This window comes from Ambystoma mexicanum, chromosome 7p, assembly GCF_040938575.1.
Source record: "Ambystoma mexicanum isolate Mex_15411 chromosome 7p, UKY_AmexF1_1, whole genome shotgun sequence".
In the NCBI taxonomy this organism is placed as follows: domain Eukaryota; kingdom Metazoa; phylum Chordata; class Amphibia; order Caudata; family Ambystomatidae; genus Ambystoma; species Ambystoma mexicanum.
Genome location: NC_090939.1, coordinates 643,498,198 through 643,520,350, shown reverse-complemented (window position 1 = coordinate 643,520,350; position 22,153 = coordinate 643,498,198). Strand labels below are relative to the sequence as shown.

General features: G+C 47.5%; 1 protein-coding gene across 1 annotated transcript in view; it reads right to left on the bottom strand.

Annotated features, from left to right (window-relative positions):
- The window catches only part of LOC138526213 (ATP-binding cassette sub-family C member 5-like), a 2,857,657-nt gene that overhangs the window by 1,150,277 nt on the left and 1,685,227 nt on the right, over positions 1–22,153 (bottom strand). Inside the window, exon 15 of the mRNA XM_069636680.1 lies at positions 7,035–7,146. Coding sequence (XP_069492781.1) covers positions 7,035–7,146 — 112 coding nt within the window. The remainder of the gene's footprint in view (positions 1–7,034; positions 7,147–22,153) is intronic.

Sequence of the window (22,153 nt, the reverse complement as noted above, 5' to 3'; positions counted from 1 at the left end):
CCATCTTAGGCAGAAGACAATCAGGCTTCCGCAAGGACCATGGGACTGAAACCACCCTCCTAGACTTAAAGAATCAAATCACCAAAATAATGGACACAGGCAAACCTGCCCTCCTACTCCTGCTAGATCTCTCTGCAGCGTTTGACCTACTAGACCATGACATCCTCACCTCTCACCTACTCAATGCAGCACACTTTTCACACAAAGCAACCACCTGGATAACCTCATTCATAGAAGGTAGGGCCAACGCCCCCCCCACCATTAATTGTGGAGTCCCACAAGGATCATGCACCGCACCTACCCTCTATAACCTCTTCACCAAACCTCTCTTTGACTTATTGGACGGACTCGGCATAGCTTACACAAACTATGCCGACGACATGCAAGTCCTCCTCCCCCTCACCAGAGACTATGACCAAGACACAGAAGCTCTCCTCAAGATCTATAACACCATACAAATCTGGATGGCTACTAATGGTTCTTTTCAAACAGCGATAAAACTGAGATGATTATCCTAGCCCTCAAGGAATTTCTAACCAAACTGAGCCCCGAATACTCACATATCACCATTGACAATACAAACATACCTGTCTCCACATCCGTGAAGACCCTAGGAGTCTACTTAGACTCCACACTCTCAATGACAAGACAAGTCAGTGCCATCTCCTCCGCATCTGCAGTCCCCACCAAACACATTTATGCCATAAAAACCTACCTAATCTCTCCTAACTGCCTCTCCGTCGCCAGAGCTACTATAGGAGCCAGACTCGACTACTGCAACGCCCTCCTGGCGGGCATGTCAACCAAAAACTTAAACAGGCTCCAAATAGCGCAACATAACGCTCTCCGCACTGCACATCCCCAAATTTGACCATTTATCACAGGCCAGAAGAAACGTACACTGGCTCCCAGTCAAGGAAAGAATCAATTTTAAAATACTCTCCCTCACACATAAATGCATCAATCTCACAGCACCATCCTACCTATCAGAAACCATAACCAAGAATTCTTCCCTCTGCCCTAAAAGAAGCCACCATGGTAACCAGCTCCAAATACCCACTATAAGAAGAGCCAAAGCCGGCGGGATTGGTTTCCCCCAAATAGCACCTAAGCTCCGGAACACACTGCCCAACTCACTCAGAGCAGAACCTTCTCTGTACTCCTTTCGTAAATCCCTTAAAACTACACTATTCACATAATCCCCACAGCTGTACTGTAACGATATAAGTCTGTAATGCTAGTATATGTAACCAAAATATGCTCCTGTAATGCAAATGCCTTGTAACCACTATGCCTTTCTCTGTAACCAGCTTTATGTCCTAATCTGAAACAGCGGCACGATGTCCCCGGGCTGATGTGCGCTTTAAAAATCTGAATGAATAAATAAATAAATCTTAACTCTTGGTAATGTTCTTTCTGGTGGATGTTCTTGTCATGGATTCCTCATCTATGATAGCCCTATCCCAGCATAGCTATTCTCTGGAAACTTTTCTGCAGCCAGGCGGCACAGCACGGCTCCGCGGTGGTTCCATCCGACGTCTCTACGCGACCTGCGACAGCTATTTTGAAGATAGCATATATAGCAGCACAGCGCCCCATGACCTCAGTTCCACCATTTTTACCTAGCACTCTGAAGCTGAGGGACCATAGAATCGATGGTGTACTAGCTTCCAACAAGAGGGGTAGGTAGAGAGTGCGATGCAGAATCTGTGGCAGGAACATCCATCAGAAAGAACATTACAGAGCAGTAAGTCATTTGTTCTTCTAATGGCTTCTTTGGTGCCATGGATTCCTGATCCATGATAGACTCCCAACGCTGTATGTACCTCTGGAGGATGGAGGAAGCAAGGACAACACCTAAACCCGAAAACTTTGGAGGACTACCCTAGCAAAACAGGCATCCTGGCCCGCAAGGAAATCCAAGCAGTATTGCTTAGCGAACGTGTGCAGTGATGCCCACGTAACCGGCAGGGAAATGTCCAGGACAGGGACTTCCCTCTGCAAGTCAGATTGGTAGCCAGTCCTCTAGTAGAATGAGCTCTGAGACCCTCAGGCACATCCTTTACAGCCAGATCGCAGCATTCTGAAATGCAGAGAATGATCCACCTGGACAGGGTCTATTTGGCCGCAGCCTTGTCAGCACAAACAACAGAGTAACCAACGAAAAGCTGGTCATCCTTCCTAGCATCTCTAGTACGAGAGACATACAACTTCAGGTCTGTTACCAAGCCCAGCCGATGGTATTGTTACTCTGCCTTCGAAGGGTGAGGCGGAGGAAAGAACACAGGAAGATGAGTTTCTGAGCGGGATGGAAATCTGAGACCACCTTCGGGAGAAAGAAGGCCCTCACTTTCAATATCACCTTCTCTTTGGAAAAAACAAAATAAGCAGGTAGAACAGCTAATGCCTGGAGCTCACTCACTTTTCTTGCGAAGTGATGGCAATCAGGAAAATCACCCTAAGGGTGGGCAATCTAAGAGAACAGGAATGAAGGGGCTCAAATGGAGCGCCCATAAGAAATGTTAAAACTTAATTTAAATCCAACGCCGCAAACTGGCCGGGAGGAAACTGGTTACACAAATCCCTCAAGAACTGCATAACAGTGGGGACTGTGAAGAGGGTGTCCTGTTCTGGGGACCTCTTGAACACAGAAATAGCAGTGAGGTAACCCTTCACAGACCAATCTGCAGGCCTGCTTGGGCCAAAGAAAGTAGAAAATCCAGCACAGGGGACAGAGGTAAGGATACAGGATTCAAGTCCCTCTCCTGGCACCAAATCGAAAATGTACGCCACCTGCAGGCATAAATTGACTTTAAAGCGGACCTCTGACATGAAAGGAGCACATCGAGGACATTGTCCGACAAGTCTTAATTCTTGTATCTCAGCCTCTCAGTAGCAAAGCATAAAGGTTCAGGCTGCTGAGGTTTGGATGGAGGACTTCGACTGGGGGAGCAAGTCCACTCTCCTCGGAAGGCACCAGAGAGGGCAGATGGACATGTCCAGTAACTCTGAATACCAGGTCTCCGGGCCGAGTCTGGTGTGATCAGGATCATTGTGGTTACGGACAGGCGCAATCCCGAGAATCAGCAGAATGACAGGGATCTGCGCGAACACATAAAGGAGATTGAAAGTCCACTCAACCGTCAGTGAATCCCCCAAAGGTCTCTGGCGAGAAAATTCAATGAAGCAGAAGAACAAGTAATTCCTGTTGGCACTGGAAGTGAAGAGGTCCACTTGAGGAGTTCCCCCAAAAAGAGAAGATCTCCTCCAGAACTTCCTGACAGAGCTCCCACTCATGGGAGGCCGGAGTCTGTCTGCTTAAGGCATCCTCTGTGACATTCTCGCTATCGACCAGATGAGCCACCATCAGAGAGACACTGTTCTCCAGAGCCCAGAACCTCAGTCTCATTACTTCTCTGGACAGAGGCAAGGACCCCATGCTACCTTGTTTGATGAGGTAGTGCATGGCCACTGTGTTGTCCATCAGAATCAGCACAGTCTTGCATTTCACAGAGCAGAGGAAAGCGACCAGAGCCAGCCTGATTGCCCTCAACTCCAGAAAAGTTGATTTGTTCCAGAGACTATGCGGGAGACCACAGTCCGCTCACTGTCAGGTCTGACAGGTGAGCGCCCCAGTCAGTCAGAGGTGCGTCCATGACCACTGTCACCTGGGGCCAAGGTTGACAAAACAACACACCCTTCAGCAAGTTGTCCCACACAGCCCACAACGTGAGACCCTGGGCCAACTGGCCCGAGACCTGTAGAAGGTCCAACATGTGGCCTTGGAACTGCAACAATTGGCAACTGGGAAGCCACTGAAGAGATCTCATGCGCCGCTTCGCCACTGGCACCACTAGAATGCACAAGGCCATGAGGCCAAGAAGGTGCACAAAAGCAGAGGCACAGACTTGTTCCTGTGATTGGAGGACATTGACCATCCAAAAGATGTACGCCACTAGATCCTCTGGCTGGAAAGCCATGCTCAGGCTATTATCCAAGACTATGTAGAGACTGGCCTAGCAGAATGTGATACTTTTTGAAGTTCAAGGAAAAGCCCAAACTGTGCAATAGAGTGCATGTGCAGAGCAGACGCTCCGACACCATCTCCGGTGAGCAAGCTCGGATGAGCCAGTCGACGAGTTAGGGAAAGACATGGATGCCTTCACTCCTCAGGCAAGATGCTACCACTGTCAGCAGTTTGGTAAAAGCCCTGGGTGCGGACGAAAGACTGATTGATAGGACCTTGAACTGGTAATGCTTTTGGCCCAATTCGAACATCAGGTACTTCCTGTGCTTTAGATGAATCAGCATATAGAAGTAGGCATCCTGAAGCTAGAGGAAGCTCAGAAGCTACAGATCCAGAATGGGGCACAAGCCTCTATCCTTGTTTGGCACTAGAAAATAGGTGGCGTGGAACCATATGAGCATGGAACCAGTTTCATTGTGCTTTTTGCCAGAAGCTGACAAACCTCCTCTAGGAGGATGGAATCCAGAGACAAGGGGGTGGCCATAGGACCAGTGTCCACTGGGGACTGGAAAGAAAGGCGGCCATAACCCTGGGGATGACCTGTAAGGCCCAAGCATCGGACGTGGTCTCTGAACATTCTGTGCTGAACAAGGAAAGCCTCCCTCCCACTGGTGAAGAGTGATGAAGCCTGACACTGAAGTTCAACACCCTGGAGGGCTGGAGCAACAGCAGTTGCTGCAACACCTTCATGTAGCAAGGAATGGGACATGACCACCGTGCTATTGGCCATGGACCTGCCCATGCAGTCCGCAGTGTCCAGTCCAGATTGCAGCATCTGTCGTGCCGCCTCCTTGAAGTCCAAGACCAAGGACAGAAACCCATCCCTCATTTCTCCCTCTGGGACATAATCCACCACACTGTCTACTGACGAGCAGAGGACAAAGGAGAATTTTGCCATGGCATAAGAGGTCTTCATGTCCCACAGTGCTGGACTGCCTGACGCAAACATCCTCTTGCCCCACACGTCAAACCTCTTACTCTCCCTGTTCAGTGGAAGGGATGGAAAGGTAGAGGTTTTCAGGCTCACTGTTGCAGCCTGAACTACCAGGCTTACAGGTGAAGCGTGGGCGCCAAGGAAAGCTCGATCCGATGGAGCAGGATGTGCTTTCTCGCCAGGTCCCTGTTCACTGCTGAAACAGATGCAGGATTTTCCCACACTTCTAATACCAGGACCTCCACCACCACATTAAAGGGCAGCGGCGTTTCCTTCTTTGGGGCATCGTCCAGAATGTCATAGGTTTGTATTGAACTCTGGACCTCGACAGAGCATACAGCCCCAGGTTATCAGTCATCTTAGTCATTAGGTGCTGGAAGGCTGCCTGAGGCTTACCTGGAGTGGGAGCTGGTAAGATGTCCAAGTTAGGGGAGGTCCATAGGCCACTGGCTCCTTGCAGGTCCAGCACATCCTCCCCTCCCCATAAAATTCTTCTGGGAAGTCCCTCGCCTCTCTAGAACCCATGGGTTCAAGCCCAAAAGGGAACTGGTTACCCTCCTCATCGTAGATGTCATACAACTCAGACATAAAGGCGTCTCTGGGTGGTGGGACGTATTCCCACAGAGCAGAAAAGTCCACGATGCCGAATAGCACTGTGGCCACATCATCCAAGGGCAGGGCCTGGCTGTGTTGAGAGACCTTGCTCTCCCTCTGGATCAGGTACAAGCCCTTAGGCGTGCAGGAGTTGTCTTCTGAGGGTACCCTGCCGGTCATGGAAGCCGACGTGGGGCCCATCAGCGCTGCAGACTAAGTTGAAGGCGCTGCTGCCTGCACCACAGGTGCCAGGGCCGGAAGCGTGGAAGACTGGCTTGGAAAAGGCACCTGTGCCAGCCGCTCGGAGGAACCCTTAGATCTGTGGCTCTTTTATTTTTAGGAGGAAGAAGACTGGCGATGAGAGGACTCGCTCGGGAAGCATGCCCTCTTCCGATGCTTCTTTTTCTTCTTCTCCTTCTTCAGGCGTGGAGCGCCAATCTTCTGAACATCGATCCCTGCCCTGCAGCCTCGACTAAGACCACTTATTGTTACCCCTCGCCTTGTGGGTGAATGTAAAGATCTTCGCCGCCCGTTCACGGATGGACTGACGTGGTTCTCGCCCAAGGAGGAGTATAAGCATAGGCGGTGCGGATCTGAGACTGACATCTGCTGGCCACAACCCAGAGGCATGGCATTTTCAATGATAAGAAGATCGACGAGCGTGTTTCTGGATTAGGAAACAGAGTACACAGAAAAAAGTAAATGAGGTAATGAGGCGCTACTCGAGGTGAAATCAATGTCACAGAATGAAAGCACTTTAATAAAGAGGAATGGCTGAACTTTGTTCTAAACCAGCCATTACTGCCGCAACACATGGGGTCCTTCCACACACTTGCTCTTGAATGTTTATTTATTTATTGGACATTTTTATGGCGCATATAGAGCAGAAAGTGTTTTGAGACGTGAGTGGTGCCTCTGTGTCCGATTGGTGGAGAGGGTCACCCTTTACCTCAAGGTTTAGGAAAGAACACTGCACCAGTGGAAAAAGACTACATTTAGAGTTTGCATTGGGTGACTCTCTCGTGGGAAAGCTTGCTGAATGGCCGATGATGGACTGCTTGGCTACCAGCGGAAATTCCACCAGCTACCCATCAGTAGAATGCCAGAAGGTGCAAACTTTAAATTAATTATTTTCCACCTGTTGGATTTTAATTGCACCACACCATTAATCAGCCCCAATGCTTACAGCAGATAATTACATTTATAAAACATATAGCAGATTTCACCTGCAAAACAGACCAACACTTATTGTACACCACAAAAGATACTAATTACTGCGAAATGATGACCAGCAATAAGAAAGACTTTTCACAATCTATAACAAACATTTTAAAAAAATACAAGAATATTTTACGTTGATGGTGTATTGGGCTATATATTTATATTTCTAAAGCTCTAATAACAGTCTGTTAATACATAAAACGTTTATACAGCGTAATACTGGTCTCAAGTATGCATGCCGTTCTGAGAACGTGGTACCTTGATCTCTGTTGCCGTGAATAATTGATACAGACTGGGTGCTAGATATCACCTTTGCTTCATACTTAGTAACGTTTTTCAAATTGCATCGTACATTTTTTCTGATAAATTTCTGAAAAATAATTATGCGAATTTACTGAAACATCAAGATTGCTGCGAAATATATACACTGACTTGCAATATAAAGGAGGCACTTGATAAATCAAAGACCTTTGTTTACTTAGAACGCCAGAAAACATTTTGTTTCTAAAATAATAATGTTTTGCATTTCTACCGGAGGGAATGTTAACAATTCTACTGACAGTAAGTCATGCACGGACCAAGAGATGAGCCGTGTCATTCATTGCCTTTGGATTTTCTGTTGATGCAATGTAGTCCCATGTATTTCTGTTGTTTTTGCAATTTAAAATGTATTATTAAGACATATTCACCATTGTACCAGAAACATTGATCATGTGTGTCCACCATGCCAAAGAAAAGGCTCTGAGGCCTTATTATCACACATGACTCAATAAGAACCTCAAAAGCTTTGTTGCTACAGTATAATGTCATAGGTAGGAAACTGTTACACAATTTTAACATAATCAAAATAAAACTGAAATAATGCATATCCAAAGGTCGCCATAGTGAGTATAAAAACAGGTGCAAAATACAGTACATAGAGCATACGTCTGTACAGACTCCAAATCCAGCTTCACAGGTCACATCAATGAGAAAGACAACATATTGTCCGGCTTATGGTGGATGCTAGGGTGATCGTGGTCATTCAAAAAAGTTATGAGCGGGTACCAGTTAGAAATTGGGCCATTTCCCCCCGCAATACCCATCAATTTTGAATATAGCGGCCACATACCACATTCATGGCCATCACTCCTTCATGTCCGGTGCAACCTGGGATTTCCAGTCCTTTGCAATTACAAGACTTGCCGCCATGAGGGAGTCTTCATTTCCCAGAATCAAAACTAAAGGGTCAATATCCAGCTCAAACCCACATATTTCCCTGATCTGAGTGACCACTGCCTGACAAAATACCCGGATTTGGGGACAATCCCTCCACATGTGAAAATAGGAGCTTGGAGATGTTCCACACCTCCAACACTGAGGGGGGAGGTTGGGGGTCATCTTGTGTAACCGTTCTGGAGTGAGATACTATCTGAATTGCTTAAAGCTATTTTCCCTAAGATGCACTGCTTGGGGTGTCCTGTTTGCACTTGTCCAAATGTTGTACCAGGCCAGGTCAACAATGGACCCTCGTATGTCCTCTTCCCAGATAGCCATATACCCATGAGGGTGTTTAAACCTAGTGGCATTTAGCACCTTGAAAAGAGATATTAATCTGGCTGCCAGGGGATCGCCTATAAATAAATCTAGTGAGTTGTTTCCCCCTTCCCTTGAGACACTATGTTCGTTCGTGACATGCAATGCGAAAACTGCAAATACCCAAAACCATCCCTGTCCTCAACCAAGTAGGCCTTCATAGATGAGGGGAATGTAGTTGTGGAATACCTACGCACTGCCTTATTCCAGTACAAGGTGTTGCTCCACTCGTTTCTGGTTCCCCGAGGAATGCCAACATCTACAATGCAGGGGACCTCCAAGTGTGTCCAGCTCGATAGTTACCCACCGCTTGGGATTTTCCGCTGTTGCCTGAATTTGCAGGATCGGCGCCAGTTGGGCTGCATACAGGTAGCTTTCAATGTCTGGCACCCCCAATCCCCCCGCGCCCTAAACTGCCATTAATGTGTGTCTCGCTACTCTCGGAAACCTCCTGGCCCATATAAATCGAAACACATGTGACTGCAAATCCTTGAGCACCGCCCTGGGAATCCTGACTGGTAGGGCCTGGAACCCATAAACCAAGCGCAGCAACAGGGTCATCTTGACCACTGTTATTTTCCCCAACCAAGAGTCCCCACACCATGCCAGGTCTTACTTGGCTCCGTCAAAGAGTGGCAAAATATTAGTTGCGTACAGATCGGTATATTGCGCAGTTAAGTTCACCCCTAAGTATTTCAGGGACTGTGGGGCCCACGAGAAAGGGAAGGATGCCTTCAAGCATCTCACTGCCTTCGGTGGTTCCGATATATAGAGTAACATCGATCTCGTGAATTTAATTTGAAAGCCGAAGACCTTGTGAAACTTTACCAATAGCGAGACAATGTGACTGTGGAATCCTGCATGTAAAACAGGAGGTCGTCTGCATATAACACCAGTTTGTGTTGATAACCCGCTACGTCCAACCCACGAATATCCCCTGATGACTGCACTAAACAGGCCAAAGGCTCCATTGACAGAGCGAATAAGAGAGTGAAGAGTTCCCCTATGCAAACTCACTGGGTCAGAAAGGACCCCATTTACTCTGATCCGTATAGATGGAAGCACAAAGTTGGCGAGGACCAATCTGAGAAACTGCGGGCCAAAACCAAACCCCTCCAATACCCTGGACAGATAAGCCCAGTCAACGCGGTTGAACGCTTTCTCAGCGTTGATTGACAACAGAGCCATTGCACGCTTGTCTTTCCGTGCCCTGGCCGAGACGTCTATCATGTATCATATATTATTGAACGCTTCGAGTCACAGAACAAACCCAGTCTGATCCGCCGTAAATAGTTTGTGCAATATGACCGCCAACCGTGTGGCTAAGATTCTTCAGTATATTCGGGGGTCATAGTTAAGGACTGCTATCGGCCTGGAAGAGGAATATAAGGTGGGATCTTTATAAGATTTGGTGAGTAACGTGATCATGGATTCCCCTATTGTAGGTGTGATAGACCTTGTTTCGGCAAAAGAGACGAACAGGTTGGCCAATCGAGGGGAGAGGTCACCAGAGAATATTTTTTTTTAAAAGGGCAGTGAACCCGTCAGGGCCTGGAGCTTGTTATCCAGAAGGGAGTGAATGGCTTGAGCAATCTCCTCTGTTGTTATGGTCAGCCGATTTGCGGGGAAGATGAGTATCCTGGATAAATACCTCTTGCTGCTGACCATCAAGAGAGACCGCCGCAAACAATTCACAGTATTATTGTGACAATTTTAGTATTTTTTTGGGTTCAGCACCGTGTAGTGTGCCCCTCTCATCCCGCAAACCCCCAATTGTGGTGCTGGCATTCCAGGGCTGGAGTTTATAGGCTAAAATTCGGGACGCTTTATTAGATGTACTATAATAAAAATGTTTTGTTCGAAGCAGCTTGTGTGATATAGTATCAGCCCACAATGCCTTAACCTCCACCCTCACTACCTAGAGCTGCCTGTAAGTCTTACTCGCCCCATCCCGCTTATATTGAGCTTCCCATACTAGAACTCGTTCCGCGGCCCGAACCTGTTGGGCTGAAATAATCTTTTTCTGAGCTGAGGCTATGCTAATTAGCTCACCCCTCAATGTAGGTTTAAAAGCCTCCAATACCCCTGATACTGAGACCTCCCACATGAGATTTTCTTGAAAATACTGAGTGATCCTGTCCGAAACAGTGGTGCATACGACTGGGTCAGCCAACAATGAATCATTCAGTTTCCACCCCGTAGACCATCTTCCTCTTAGGCCACAACAATCTAGTTGTAAGGTGATGGAAGAGTGGTCAGAGACCAGTACTATCTCTATGGTTGTTGTTGTGATCTTCGCAAGTAAAGAGTGAGATACCAGAAAGTAATCCATCCTGGAGTAGGTGCGGTGGGCGTGCGAGAAATGGGAATAGTCACGATGACGGGGTAAAGATGCTGTCACACACCAATCAAATGCATGTCAGCCATAGCCTGTTTAAGAGACACCGCCATAGAGGCTTCAGCCGGGGCTTCAGGAGGAGACCCATCCCTTCCTGCATCCAATACTACATTAAAGTCCCATCCTACCACTAACTCACCCCGTTTGAATTGTGCTATGTGAGGGAATAGTCTGGTATAAAACTGGTCCTGCTACTGATTAGGTCCGTACACAGACACTGCAGTGAGATCCTTTCCCGCTATACGTAAAGTCAGCCCAATGTACCTACCCCAGGCATCTTTCACAACCTTCCCCTGCCCAAAATGTAAAGATCTGGTCATCAGAATTGCAACCTCCCTTTTTTGCAAAGGCGAGGAGGCAAAATATTGATGGGGAAACCAGCAAAACATCAACCTCGGCCAGTCGCGCTGCAAAAGGTGGGTCTCCTGAAGCAGGGCAATGTCAGGCCGAAGTTACACCAGCTTCGTAAGCACACTCTTCCGCTTTCTCGAAACAATTTTCACATCAGTCATGGTAATACTGCAGGCAAACTACTAACCCCCTGATGAATTGCCTCCATCCCTCCAAGCCCCTATTCAAAGTTTGGGAACCCTCCATCAGCCTGGACCAAACCCAGCTCCCACACACAAGGACATCCCTCTATGTGCCAGCCCTCCACTGTATAGCACCAAACACAATGACATTGTATATGAAAAATAAAAACAAAAAAGAAACCCGCAGCAACCGCTTGTTGGGTAAGCATCATTCTCCGGGCCACCTCCCTGCAGGTCAGGGGGTATGGGGGGTGGGCAGGCTTACTGCAGATTGACTCTGGATAAATAGAAAAGTCACTGGACAGGGCCGTTCCACCAGCCCAGGAGCAGACACAGACCGTATAACAGATAGCAACAGGCAGCCCCTCTATATCAGCTGTGCCAGTCGCTCAAAACTCTGCAATGGGACAAGCTCGGCAGATTTATTCTTGGCTCAATATTAGTAAATCCTGTAGGTACTCTCCAGCTACCAGGGCCATTGCATCTCACACCCCTGCAAGCATGCTATTCCCCAATTAATATGCTCCTGGCTACGAGGACTGCACGCTCATCAGAATGTAGCCCTCAACAGGGCTGGACCAGTCCCTCCAACAGATCTCACATCTTGCTGCGCCCCGTTGGGAGGTATAGATGTCGGGTGCTCATGGGCCTGCCCCTTATCTTCGGAGCGGGACACCTCACCTCTGCGCTCTGAAGTTCTGCTGTCTGGAGTTGACACTGTGTGCCTGCAGCTGCGGGTTGCTGTAGATCAGGTCGGAGCCTGCCACCTATCCGGCAGCCTCCCGCCGACACCACGCTCCTCAGATGGGTTGATCCCAGCGCTCACGGCCGCGAGGATGAGGAAGGAGCTGCCTGCCCCCATTGCTGAGACGCTGCTTCACGCAGCTCAGGCACCTCGCCGCTGTTGGGGGCTGCCTCGGGTCCCTGGGGCAGCACAGGGATGTTATCGGGATCGCCCGATAGCGTAGGCACGTCGGTGGGCAACCGACGTATCTCTTGTAGGGAAGCACCCTATGGCATCCAGTGTCTCCGTGCGCAGGCCACACAGTGAGGGGGTGCCACCCCTAGACTCCAGCGGTCGTGGCTCCGAGGGCACTCGGGCCGCGCCGCACCCAAGGCCACGACCACGTGGCAGGCCCACAACCCGCATCCAAACACACATACACAGACACAGACACGAGTTGCCGCTTCCTGGGGCTCTGCTGCTCTGCCCTCGCAGCGCCAGCAGAGCCCCTTTTATTAGACAAGCACGTGAGCGTCATGACACAGTCACGGCGCTCACGTCACCAAACACTAGACCCCCACACAACAGCCGCCGTGAATGCAATAGGCTCTCTCCCGCACCTTTCCATGGGCCGTAGGCTCTCCCACCCGGGTTGTTGCCCTCGACCCTGGGTGCTGATACCGGCTTTGCTTGCCCCTCAGTCCCTCTCGGCTGCGAGCAATTCAAAGTTCTGATGTAACCCACAGCCTTCGGATGACATTTTTCTCTGCTGCGGCGGGTCCGGTCCTAGAATGTTACCAACTCCAAATTCGGGGCGATATCAGGCATCTCAGACCCAATGGAGCGGGATTCTTGCAGGTCTTACATTCAACACTCACATCCCAACTGCTTGGCTGGAAATCACGGCATTAAGAGGGTGCAAAAAGCTGTTAACTCGTCTCAGAGCTGCAGAGCTATGGGGTTACACTGCCATTAGCTACCAACCAGGCCACACCGCTCCCCCAAGTCATATATTTTAAATTCTGGCTGTTAGGTGGCGCTAAAACACACCTGTATGCTGGAACTATTGTATCTGAGCACAGATAGGAGGGAGACGGGATGTGAGGAGGGACACACAGCTTGTGGGTGTTCTTTGATTATTTCCACCCATTGACTGCTCATGGATATGCTAATCCCTATGGCAGAGGTCTGCATCATGTTGGTCTCTAGATGTTTTGGACCACCATTTCCCTTATCCCTTGCCATTGACTTTACTGGTTCAGGCAGATAGGAGCTATTCTCCAAAATTTCTGGAGAGCCAAAGGTTGCAGACCCGTGCCCTATAGACATTCCCATCCACTACCTGCCCCACCCTCCCAAAACACATTCTCCTGGGATCTCTTTAAGATAGTGTTATCAAACATTGACATCAAACTTTGAACTGTAAGTGCCTTGCAGTGTTATTTCAAAGCAGTCTTCTGAGAGTTAATGGCGTAATTGCAACTATCTTGATGTAATGACAGTGTCTTAACCATGCTTTCCTCCATCCACTTTAAAAGTGGTATGCGTGCCATTGCACTGTCCTCTTAAAAACAGGCAATGGCAAATCCAACAGTTCTGGTTTGTGTATAAGTGCTAGATAGGCATTTGCTAGCCACTGCTATCATATGTCCAGTTATTCACACAATTGTGCAGCTGTTACCATCTTAGGCCTGGTAGTATCATTCAAGGGAGTATCTGGCATATGTCTGTCCCATGGATAAGCAAAAGCACAAACTGATGGCGTTGCCAATAATTGTTGCTTATGTAGTCTCTATCTGTGGTTCTTGCCACGTCGCATTAGTAAAATGTAAGTAAATAACATTCAGATTGTTACCAATTTTGAAATAAGCAACAAAACTGTAAACTGCATGCTAAAAAAGAAAGCCAAGGCCCACAAGATCACTCTTATAAGCAAATTAAAATGTAAACACCTAAGAGAAACCCAAGTCTACAGTATTTGTCATGGGCGTTTCTAATCTCGACCGACACACAACGCCCACTTTGGTGCAATAAAATACCCTGCATCTTGGCAAAACACCTTCCAGAATTATGTTTTTCAATATCCTTAATACGCATCCAAGAAACGCAACTGCACCTCTCCACTCTCTCCAAGTTCTGTTGCTAGACACTGCCAAGGCACAAGGTTTGAGCCATACCCAACACCTCGCATTACCTACTACCCTGCAGTGAAATATTTCAAAGCCATCCCCAAGATGATGTCCACCGCATAGGAACGCTGCACTTCCTAACCAGAGAGCCTTTCTGTTAAACATCCCTATTTCATAGAGAGTTGAACAGGGCCTTATCCTATATTAATATCAACTCAAAACCTGCTTCCCTGTTGTTGTGTACTGGCTAGGCCATTGACAGACCACACAGAGACAAATATCTATATCTTCTTCTTTATTCCGTATCTTCTCACATTCTGCCCCTCTCCCTCTGTCCCCTCCCCTTCGTCCTTTCAGCCTGCATTTCCTCCCCATCCTGAGTCCTTCCCTCTTAAAGGGGCCTCTCGATTTCCTCACTACAACACCTCCCCCTTGCTTATCAGGGAAGCTCTGTGGCTTACATTTGTTCAGTCAGCCGCAAGGGTCCCTGTGGCTCGATGTGGCCACCCAGGTGATTCACAGGTCTCCCCTGGTCTTTCGGCATTTAGCGGTTCATTTTCTTCTCCTTTTTCCCGTTCTTGGCTCAGGTTCTTCTGCATGTTGCCGGCGCAAGAATGAGGTTTTCCGGGTTATGTCTCGCCGTCTCCTGTCGCTGTGACCATTGGTCCTTTTACTTCAGTGCTCAGGAATTATTTTGGGTCGTACCTTGAATTCATTTTTCTTTGCTGTCTTTGCCTTACCATGACAGTCTTGCCGATTGGGAGTTGGGGTTCTTTCACTCCCCTTCATTGGTCTGCCTATTCCTTCACTTTCATTTCCCTTTCTTCATCTTGCGCTCGGATTTCTGCATCTTGTTCCGCCGTGTAGTCTTCTATTTGCAGGAGGCACGTCCATGGCTTGCATTTTATCATTTGTTCCAGTGGCATTCGCCCTGTGGCTTCGTGTGGTGTGTTTCTGTAGCTCCTCAGCATTTGGCACACTGCTTGAGGTAGTGATTTTTGGTTGATGGTGGCTTTTTGTCTGGTGCGCGTGATGGTGGACATGAATCGCTCCACCATCCCATTGGCCTGGGGCCACAGTGGCGTGATTCTCTGGTCATGGAATCCCTGGTGTGTGGCGAGTTTCCGGAATACTTGGCCTTGTAAGGGTGGTCCGTTGTCTGTTTTTACGGTGTTCGGTATTCCCCATTCACTGAATAGTTCATCAATCACCCCTATTACATGATCGAATGCTGTGGATTGTACATGTTTTATTACTGGAAACAGGGAGTATTCATCTATTATCACGAGCAGGTGACCTCCTTCTTCTAATGATCCATAAAAGTCCATAGCTATTCCTTGCCAGGGTCTTTCTGGTAGTGGTACCATTTGTAGGGGGCAGGGGGTGAATTTGCTGCTGCCTTTTGAACCCACCTTCTTCGCCAGTTGTTGTGTACTGGCTAGGCCATTGACAGACCACACAGAGACAAATATCTATAGCTTCTTCTTTATTCTGTATCTTCTCACATTCTGCCCTCTCCTGATGTCCCCTGCCTCTCCCCCTTTCTCCCGCATTTCCTCCGCGTCCTGAGTCCTTCCCTCTTAAAGCGGCCTCTCGATTTCCTCACTAAAACACCTCCACCTTGCTTATCAGGGAAGTTCTGTGGCTTACATTTGTTCAGTCAGCCGCAATGGTCTCTTTGTGGCTCGAAGTGGCCACCCAGGTGATTCACAGGTCTCCCCTGGTCTTTCGGCATCTGGCGGTTCATTTTCTTCTCCTTTTTTCCGTTCTTCTTCTCCTCTTGTCACTTCCATTGGCTCAGGTTCTTCTGTATGTTGCCGGCGGAAGAATGAGGTTTTCCAGGTTATTTCTCGCCCGTCTCTTGTCGCTGTGACCATTGGTCCTTTTACTTCAGTGACCGCGAATTATTTTGGGTCGTACCTTGAATCCATTTTTCTTTGCTGTCTTTGCCTCACCAGGACAGACCTTGCAGATTGGGAGTTGGGGTTCTTTCGCTCCCCTTCATTGGTCTGCCCATTCATTCGCTTTCCTTTTCCTTTCCGCATCTCGCGCTCAGATCGCTGCACCTTGTTCCGCCGTGTAGTTTTTTATTTGCAGGAGGCACGTCCGTGGCTTGCATTTTATCATTTGTTCCAGTAGCGTTCGTCCTGTGGCTTTGTGTGGTGTGTTTCTGTAGCTCCTCAGCATTTGGCACACTGCTTGAGGTAGTGATTTTTGGTCGATGGTGGCTTTGTGTCTGGTGCGCTTGATGGTGGACATGAATCGCTCCACCATCCCATTGGCGTGTGACCCCAGTGGCGTGATTCTCTGGTGATGGAATCCCTGGTGTGTGGCAAGTTTCCAGAACACTTAGCCTTGTAAGGGTGGTCCGTTGTCTGTTTTTACGGTGTTCAGTATTCCCCATTCACTGAATAGTTGCTTAATCACCCCTACTACATGATGGAATGCTGTGGATTGTACGTGTTTTAATACTGGAACCCGGGAGTATTCATCTATTATCATGAGCAAGTGACCTCCTTCTTCTAATGGTCCATAAAAGTCCATACCTATTCATTGCTAGGGTCTTTCTGGTAGTGGTACCATTTGTAAGGGGCACAGGGTGAATTTATGGCTGCCTTTTAACCCCACCTTCTTCACCAGTTGTTGTGTACTGGCTTGGCCATTGACAGACCACACATAGACAAATATCTATAGCTTCTTCTTTATTCCGTATCTTCTCACATTCTGCCCCTCTCCTGATGTCCGCCCCCTCCTCTTCCTCCTTCCTCCCGCCTGTCCTCCTCGACCCGAGTCCTTCCCTCTTAAATGGACCTTTCCGATTTCCTCACTACAACACCTGTGATCTCTTAAGCTATGTTAAATGTCATGCAAAGTTGAACAGGTGTTTATCCTATATGAGATACAATTTGAAACGTTCTTCTGATTTTCTAAGTTTGAGTGATTGATGGAGGGTCTAACATTAGACTATAAATGTACGTTAGTTGTCACAACTATGTCTGCTATTGATCAATATGTTTATACATGTACAGTGAAACCTATCTTTTTGTAAATGCACTGATAATAGGACTACATTTGGCCTCTGTAATGCTTCCTGCGACAGGCTCGTGGACTTACGGTCACTGGGTGTAATTAATAGAAAGATCACCACACAGTGTTGCACTTGCATGCCTTCTTTTTTGATCTACCTCGAACCTGTGTTCAGGAAACACGCTAAGCCACTCCAAAATGGCCGACGGCAATAGGGACCAACAACAGTAACAAGGGACTATTTAGACATATCCCCGTTGCCAGGCAACTGTTGCCTAAACAGAAGCAAGAACTGTGGCGTCCCGAGGCTAGACACAAGCGGCCGCTCGAAGACAAACGGCGAGTGGCGCTCCTGCGAACTCCCCAAGTGCCCACAAGCACAAGCGGGACGCTACCCACTAAGATATCCTTGCGCACAAACGCAAACGATGGGACACCGCTCCAATTGCACGCGATCGAAAAGCCACGTGCATTATAATAAAAACTAAGCGAGCACGATCCCGTAAACGATCCATGTCACGACGAAGCGCCCCTGTGCTCGATCGCGAACAGCGGCAGGTCACTAAGACAGCCGCGCACGCGATCGGGACACACAGGACGCTGTTGACTAGAGGCCCTCTGCCAACCACAAAAAAGATCGCGCTACGCCCAACAAAAAGGCATGCGCATAGAGCGTTAAAGCACTCTTGAAAAAAGCATAGAAAGCGGTTTTCTGACCCATGCCCCATTTGATGTTACCTTACAGGACTCGAGAGACGCACCATCACAGCCTGAGAAACCCGGCCAACAGCTTACATACGCCGGAGCTGTTTAGCTGTTTAGAAGGTAACCACTAGTAATTAATGCCATTTAAAGAGTCCACAATAGCCAGAATGACCAGACTGTGCAACAATCATAATTTTTATCAATTTATCTGTTTTAAGTAAAAAAGCTTTCTCTTATTTAATTAAGAAAAAAGAAATTATATTGACCACATAGCCAAAGTCCAAATTGGTTTTCTCTCTCTCTTAGGCAGACGGGTCAGGTGCCTCCCAACCACACTTAATCTCCCTGAGACAAATGAAAAGTACGGTCCTGAAGAAGATGATAACTAGCCATCATCGAAACCGGTCGACCACCTTTTAACTAAGGATATCTCAGAAATCAACCAGGGATACCCCGTGAACTAGACCATAAAAACATTGTACTATGGATGAAGTTCCTTGTTTTTAATCATCTTTTATGAACACCTTGTTTGTTTCGTGAACCATCAACAAGTGATTTGTAACTCGGGGACCACACACTTCGTTTGAAGGTCAATAAAAGAAGATAAAATAGTTCCTCTCTGAAATGTGGCCCCAAGCTCCTCTGAAACAAAAACAGCTAACTTAGAAATGGGCAGGAGTTCCATACACCCCACACCTAAGGACAGAAGCCCACATATGATATGAGGAATCTTCTGTGAGTTTTGCTCTTTAAGGTCATCCATTAATTGGCACCAGAGTAAGCACCGGCCTCCACTCTATCAAAGTACTAATCAGTACTGCAGGGGTTAGATGTTCACCCACATCCGACAGGTACAGGTACAGGTTAAAAAAGCAGGGTGCTAATGTGCAGCCCTGCCTTATGCCCCTGCCCGTCGGAATGCTACGGGAAAGGCCTCCCATGCCATTCAATCATACCTGAATTTCTGTCTTCTCATGTAGACCCACTAGGAGTCTTAATAGCCCCCCTGGGATCCTCCAAGTTGACAATCTACAGCATCAAATGCGGCACTTATGTCTATTGATGCCACGTATACTGTCCTATATTTGCCATCCCAAGCAATTTGTTGAATCATGCTGATCATCAAGCTATTCAGAGATGTGCCAAGACCTCTCCGAAAACTGGTCTGCCATTTTGTCAATCTCCAGACACAGCCCACTCTTTTAGATGTGACAGCAAGATAGACTCAAATAACTTGCTGTCAACATCCAGGAAAGCAATGGGTCGATAGTTCAGTGGGTTAGTTCTTACACCCTTTTTAAATATAGGAACAATGAGGGCCTTGGACCAGGATGATGGAAACTGCTCACGAGACACAGCCTCTTTAAATAGGGTACTTATTACATTTGCCCAAAGAATAGGATCAGCTTTCAGGAGATAATTTGAAGGTCTGTTAGGGCTGGGGACCCTAGATGGACTAATTGTTTGTATCACTCCCAAGACTATATCTGGTTAAAATGTTGCAAGGCTCATCTTTTCCCCCACGATAAAAAAAGAGGCACGTTGTGGCTCCACCAGGAGGCGCGTACAGGGTAGAGAAATGAAGATGCCAATCCTTCTCAGAAACAGCGTTCATCTGTTTTTCAGCCTGTCAAGAGTTGACAGAGCTCATAAATTGCCAAAATGCCCTGGAGTTCTTATTCCATAGGGATCGCAGAAGCGCCTTAGCATCTTCCTGGACACTCCTGGCCCCAGTGCATCTCACCCATTTTCGGGAAGTTTGGCGTAAACGCTTACACTGCATACTAACTGCCTCTGCTGTCAAGTCCAGGCAAGATCTCAATAATTTTGACTCTTTTCTGAGTTGCTTTTTTTTAGCAGCAAGTTCTTTGTCATAAGCATATACATGCTTATCATTCATCTTTGCAACCCCACCCCTTCCCTTATGGGTCAGCTGGGGTAGAATCAAGTTTTCTACAAACTCCTCAAAGTTTGCAGAGCACAATGCCCAGAACTTCCATTCTGATGTTCAGCACTCTAAATTCTTCTAAAGAACCTTTCACTCCCTTAGCTAAAACTTAGTTTCATAAAGTAAGCGAATACCAGAGGGGTTAGTGGTTAGATTGGTCAAACTCGAATTAACACACAAGGATGACAGTGGTTCATAGAAAAGATAGCCACCCGTCTGTACTGAATACCTGGCCAATTTCCTGGTTATAAAATATACCCCAGTGACCCTGAGTATTCCATGATAATATAGAGAATGTATCAGTAGGCCCGCATTTAAAGAGAACCTGTTGGTTGTTAGTGCTGGATATTATTAAGCAACCCAGACCAATCATTTGAATCTTCTGAGATCTTAATTTTTGTTTTCTAAATACTGATATTGCTTTTTAATTGCTCATCTATGCATGTGGGCATCTGACCACTTTCAGCTGTACAGTCAACCACCATTTCATTCACCTCAAAACCAAAAATTCTAATACCTTCTCTTTCATGCATCACCAGCTCAGAGATCAGCTTTGAACTGAAGTAAACCACTGAGCAGTCTATGCGCTGTCTCACAGGAAAATGAACTCATTTGATATCTGAGGTTGAGATACGTTTTAGATTTGCAACCTCAGAGAGCAATCGTAAGACATTAGAACGATTTAGGCTAATTGCCATGTTTACACTTTCAAACAGAATGGCTGTGTCCTTGTTTGCCACAAGTTGGGATGGTATATTTTTTGATCCAATGGATCTCGGATTATTGGTTAAACTCACCCGATTGGGGCCCGTACATCCGCCCTCCACCCGTTAGCCCTCCCATCTGTTTGTGTCTCCCTGGATTGTTGGCAGTGACCAGGGCAGGACCAGCCCACCAAGGGCTCCCTGCAAGCACCCACGTTTCCAGCCCGGGGAGGGACATTGGTCTGGGGTTTCCATTGTTAACCAGCCCACCCCACTGCATAGCAGAGTCTTGACTTGCTTCCCCCACACTAGGTGCAGATGCACTGGAAGTCAGAGCAGCAGGAGCAGATGCGTCAATAGGTGGTAGGAATAATGCAGGTTGGGTATCCAATTTGGGTGACTCCAACTCGCCACTCGCGGTCAGCTGGGGGAACAAAGACTTCAGAAAAAAGTGAGCTACCTGAGAGTTCAGATTGACTGCAGTTCGCTTTTTTGACTTCTTCTTGATCCCCTCTCTTCTTTTCCAAACTTTCCTTTCCAGTGGGTTTAGAGGCAGTCTTTTTTGTAGATCCCGGATCGTGATAACTTCAGATGACCCAGTAGGTATTTAAGGAACTCTGTTTCCTGAAATAAGGATCATTTCCATCTGTGAATCCATGGGCTGTTGTGCTTTAATAGGTAACCGTTTCCCTTATCTTCTTGTCGGTTTACAGTCCTGTTGTTGCCCATAGTTTCCGAATCACGCACTATAATACTGTCTATGGTTTTGTTCTTAATAGGGGGCTGAGCCCTAATTAGATGTGTCAGCTTCACCCTCTTGCTGGGCAATTCAGGTTCTCTAGCACTCTGCTCTTTAGTTGTACACGGGATCTCGGTTACATCCAGGATATCAAGGTCTTTTGCATTTTTGTTTAGGTTGGACAAGCCACGTGTAAACAGAAACTCCTTAGCGGTGGCATGCATGTTTGCATTGTCAAATTTAGATTTTTTTATTTCTCCAGATGAACGGTGTTGGATTTTGGTCTCCATCTTCAGGCTCTCTAACACACACACGACATGGTTACTCTCCAGAAGGGAGTCCGCCCAAGGTGGCACCCAGTCGTTTTGCCTCAAAAAAGGAAAGTCATATATGTCCTTAGCAGCGCATGGTGGGGGGAGCTGATGAAAGAAAGGGTAGAATCGAAATCTGGTATGTACCTTCCCCCCCAAGTTCGGCGATGTGTCCACGTAACTGGAGCTTACGTTGCTTCCAATCGATATGGACGTCGCAGGGAGTATAGCTCTTGGTGTGGCTGGGAATTTAGGAAGTTCTGCCATAGGAGTACGTATACTAGGTTTAAAGGGTGCAGCAGTTTTTTGAGAACGGTCTTAGGTTTAAAGAAGGCAGTGATAAGACCTTTTGAATTTAATGTGGAACTTTCACTTCATGCACACCTGTCATCACCAGGACATGGCTGGGTTAAATTTCCCCCCTCTCTCCATTCGTTTTTGTGGACTTAGGGATTATAGATACAGCCTCTAACGGGGAGGCAGTCAGCGGGATGTTGGCTGCGGCCAGTATCTCCTTGTCGGACAAATGCATGCCGTTCTCGTTGGGGGGCATTGTCAGCTTACGACTTCTCAGGCCGTACATG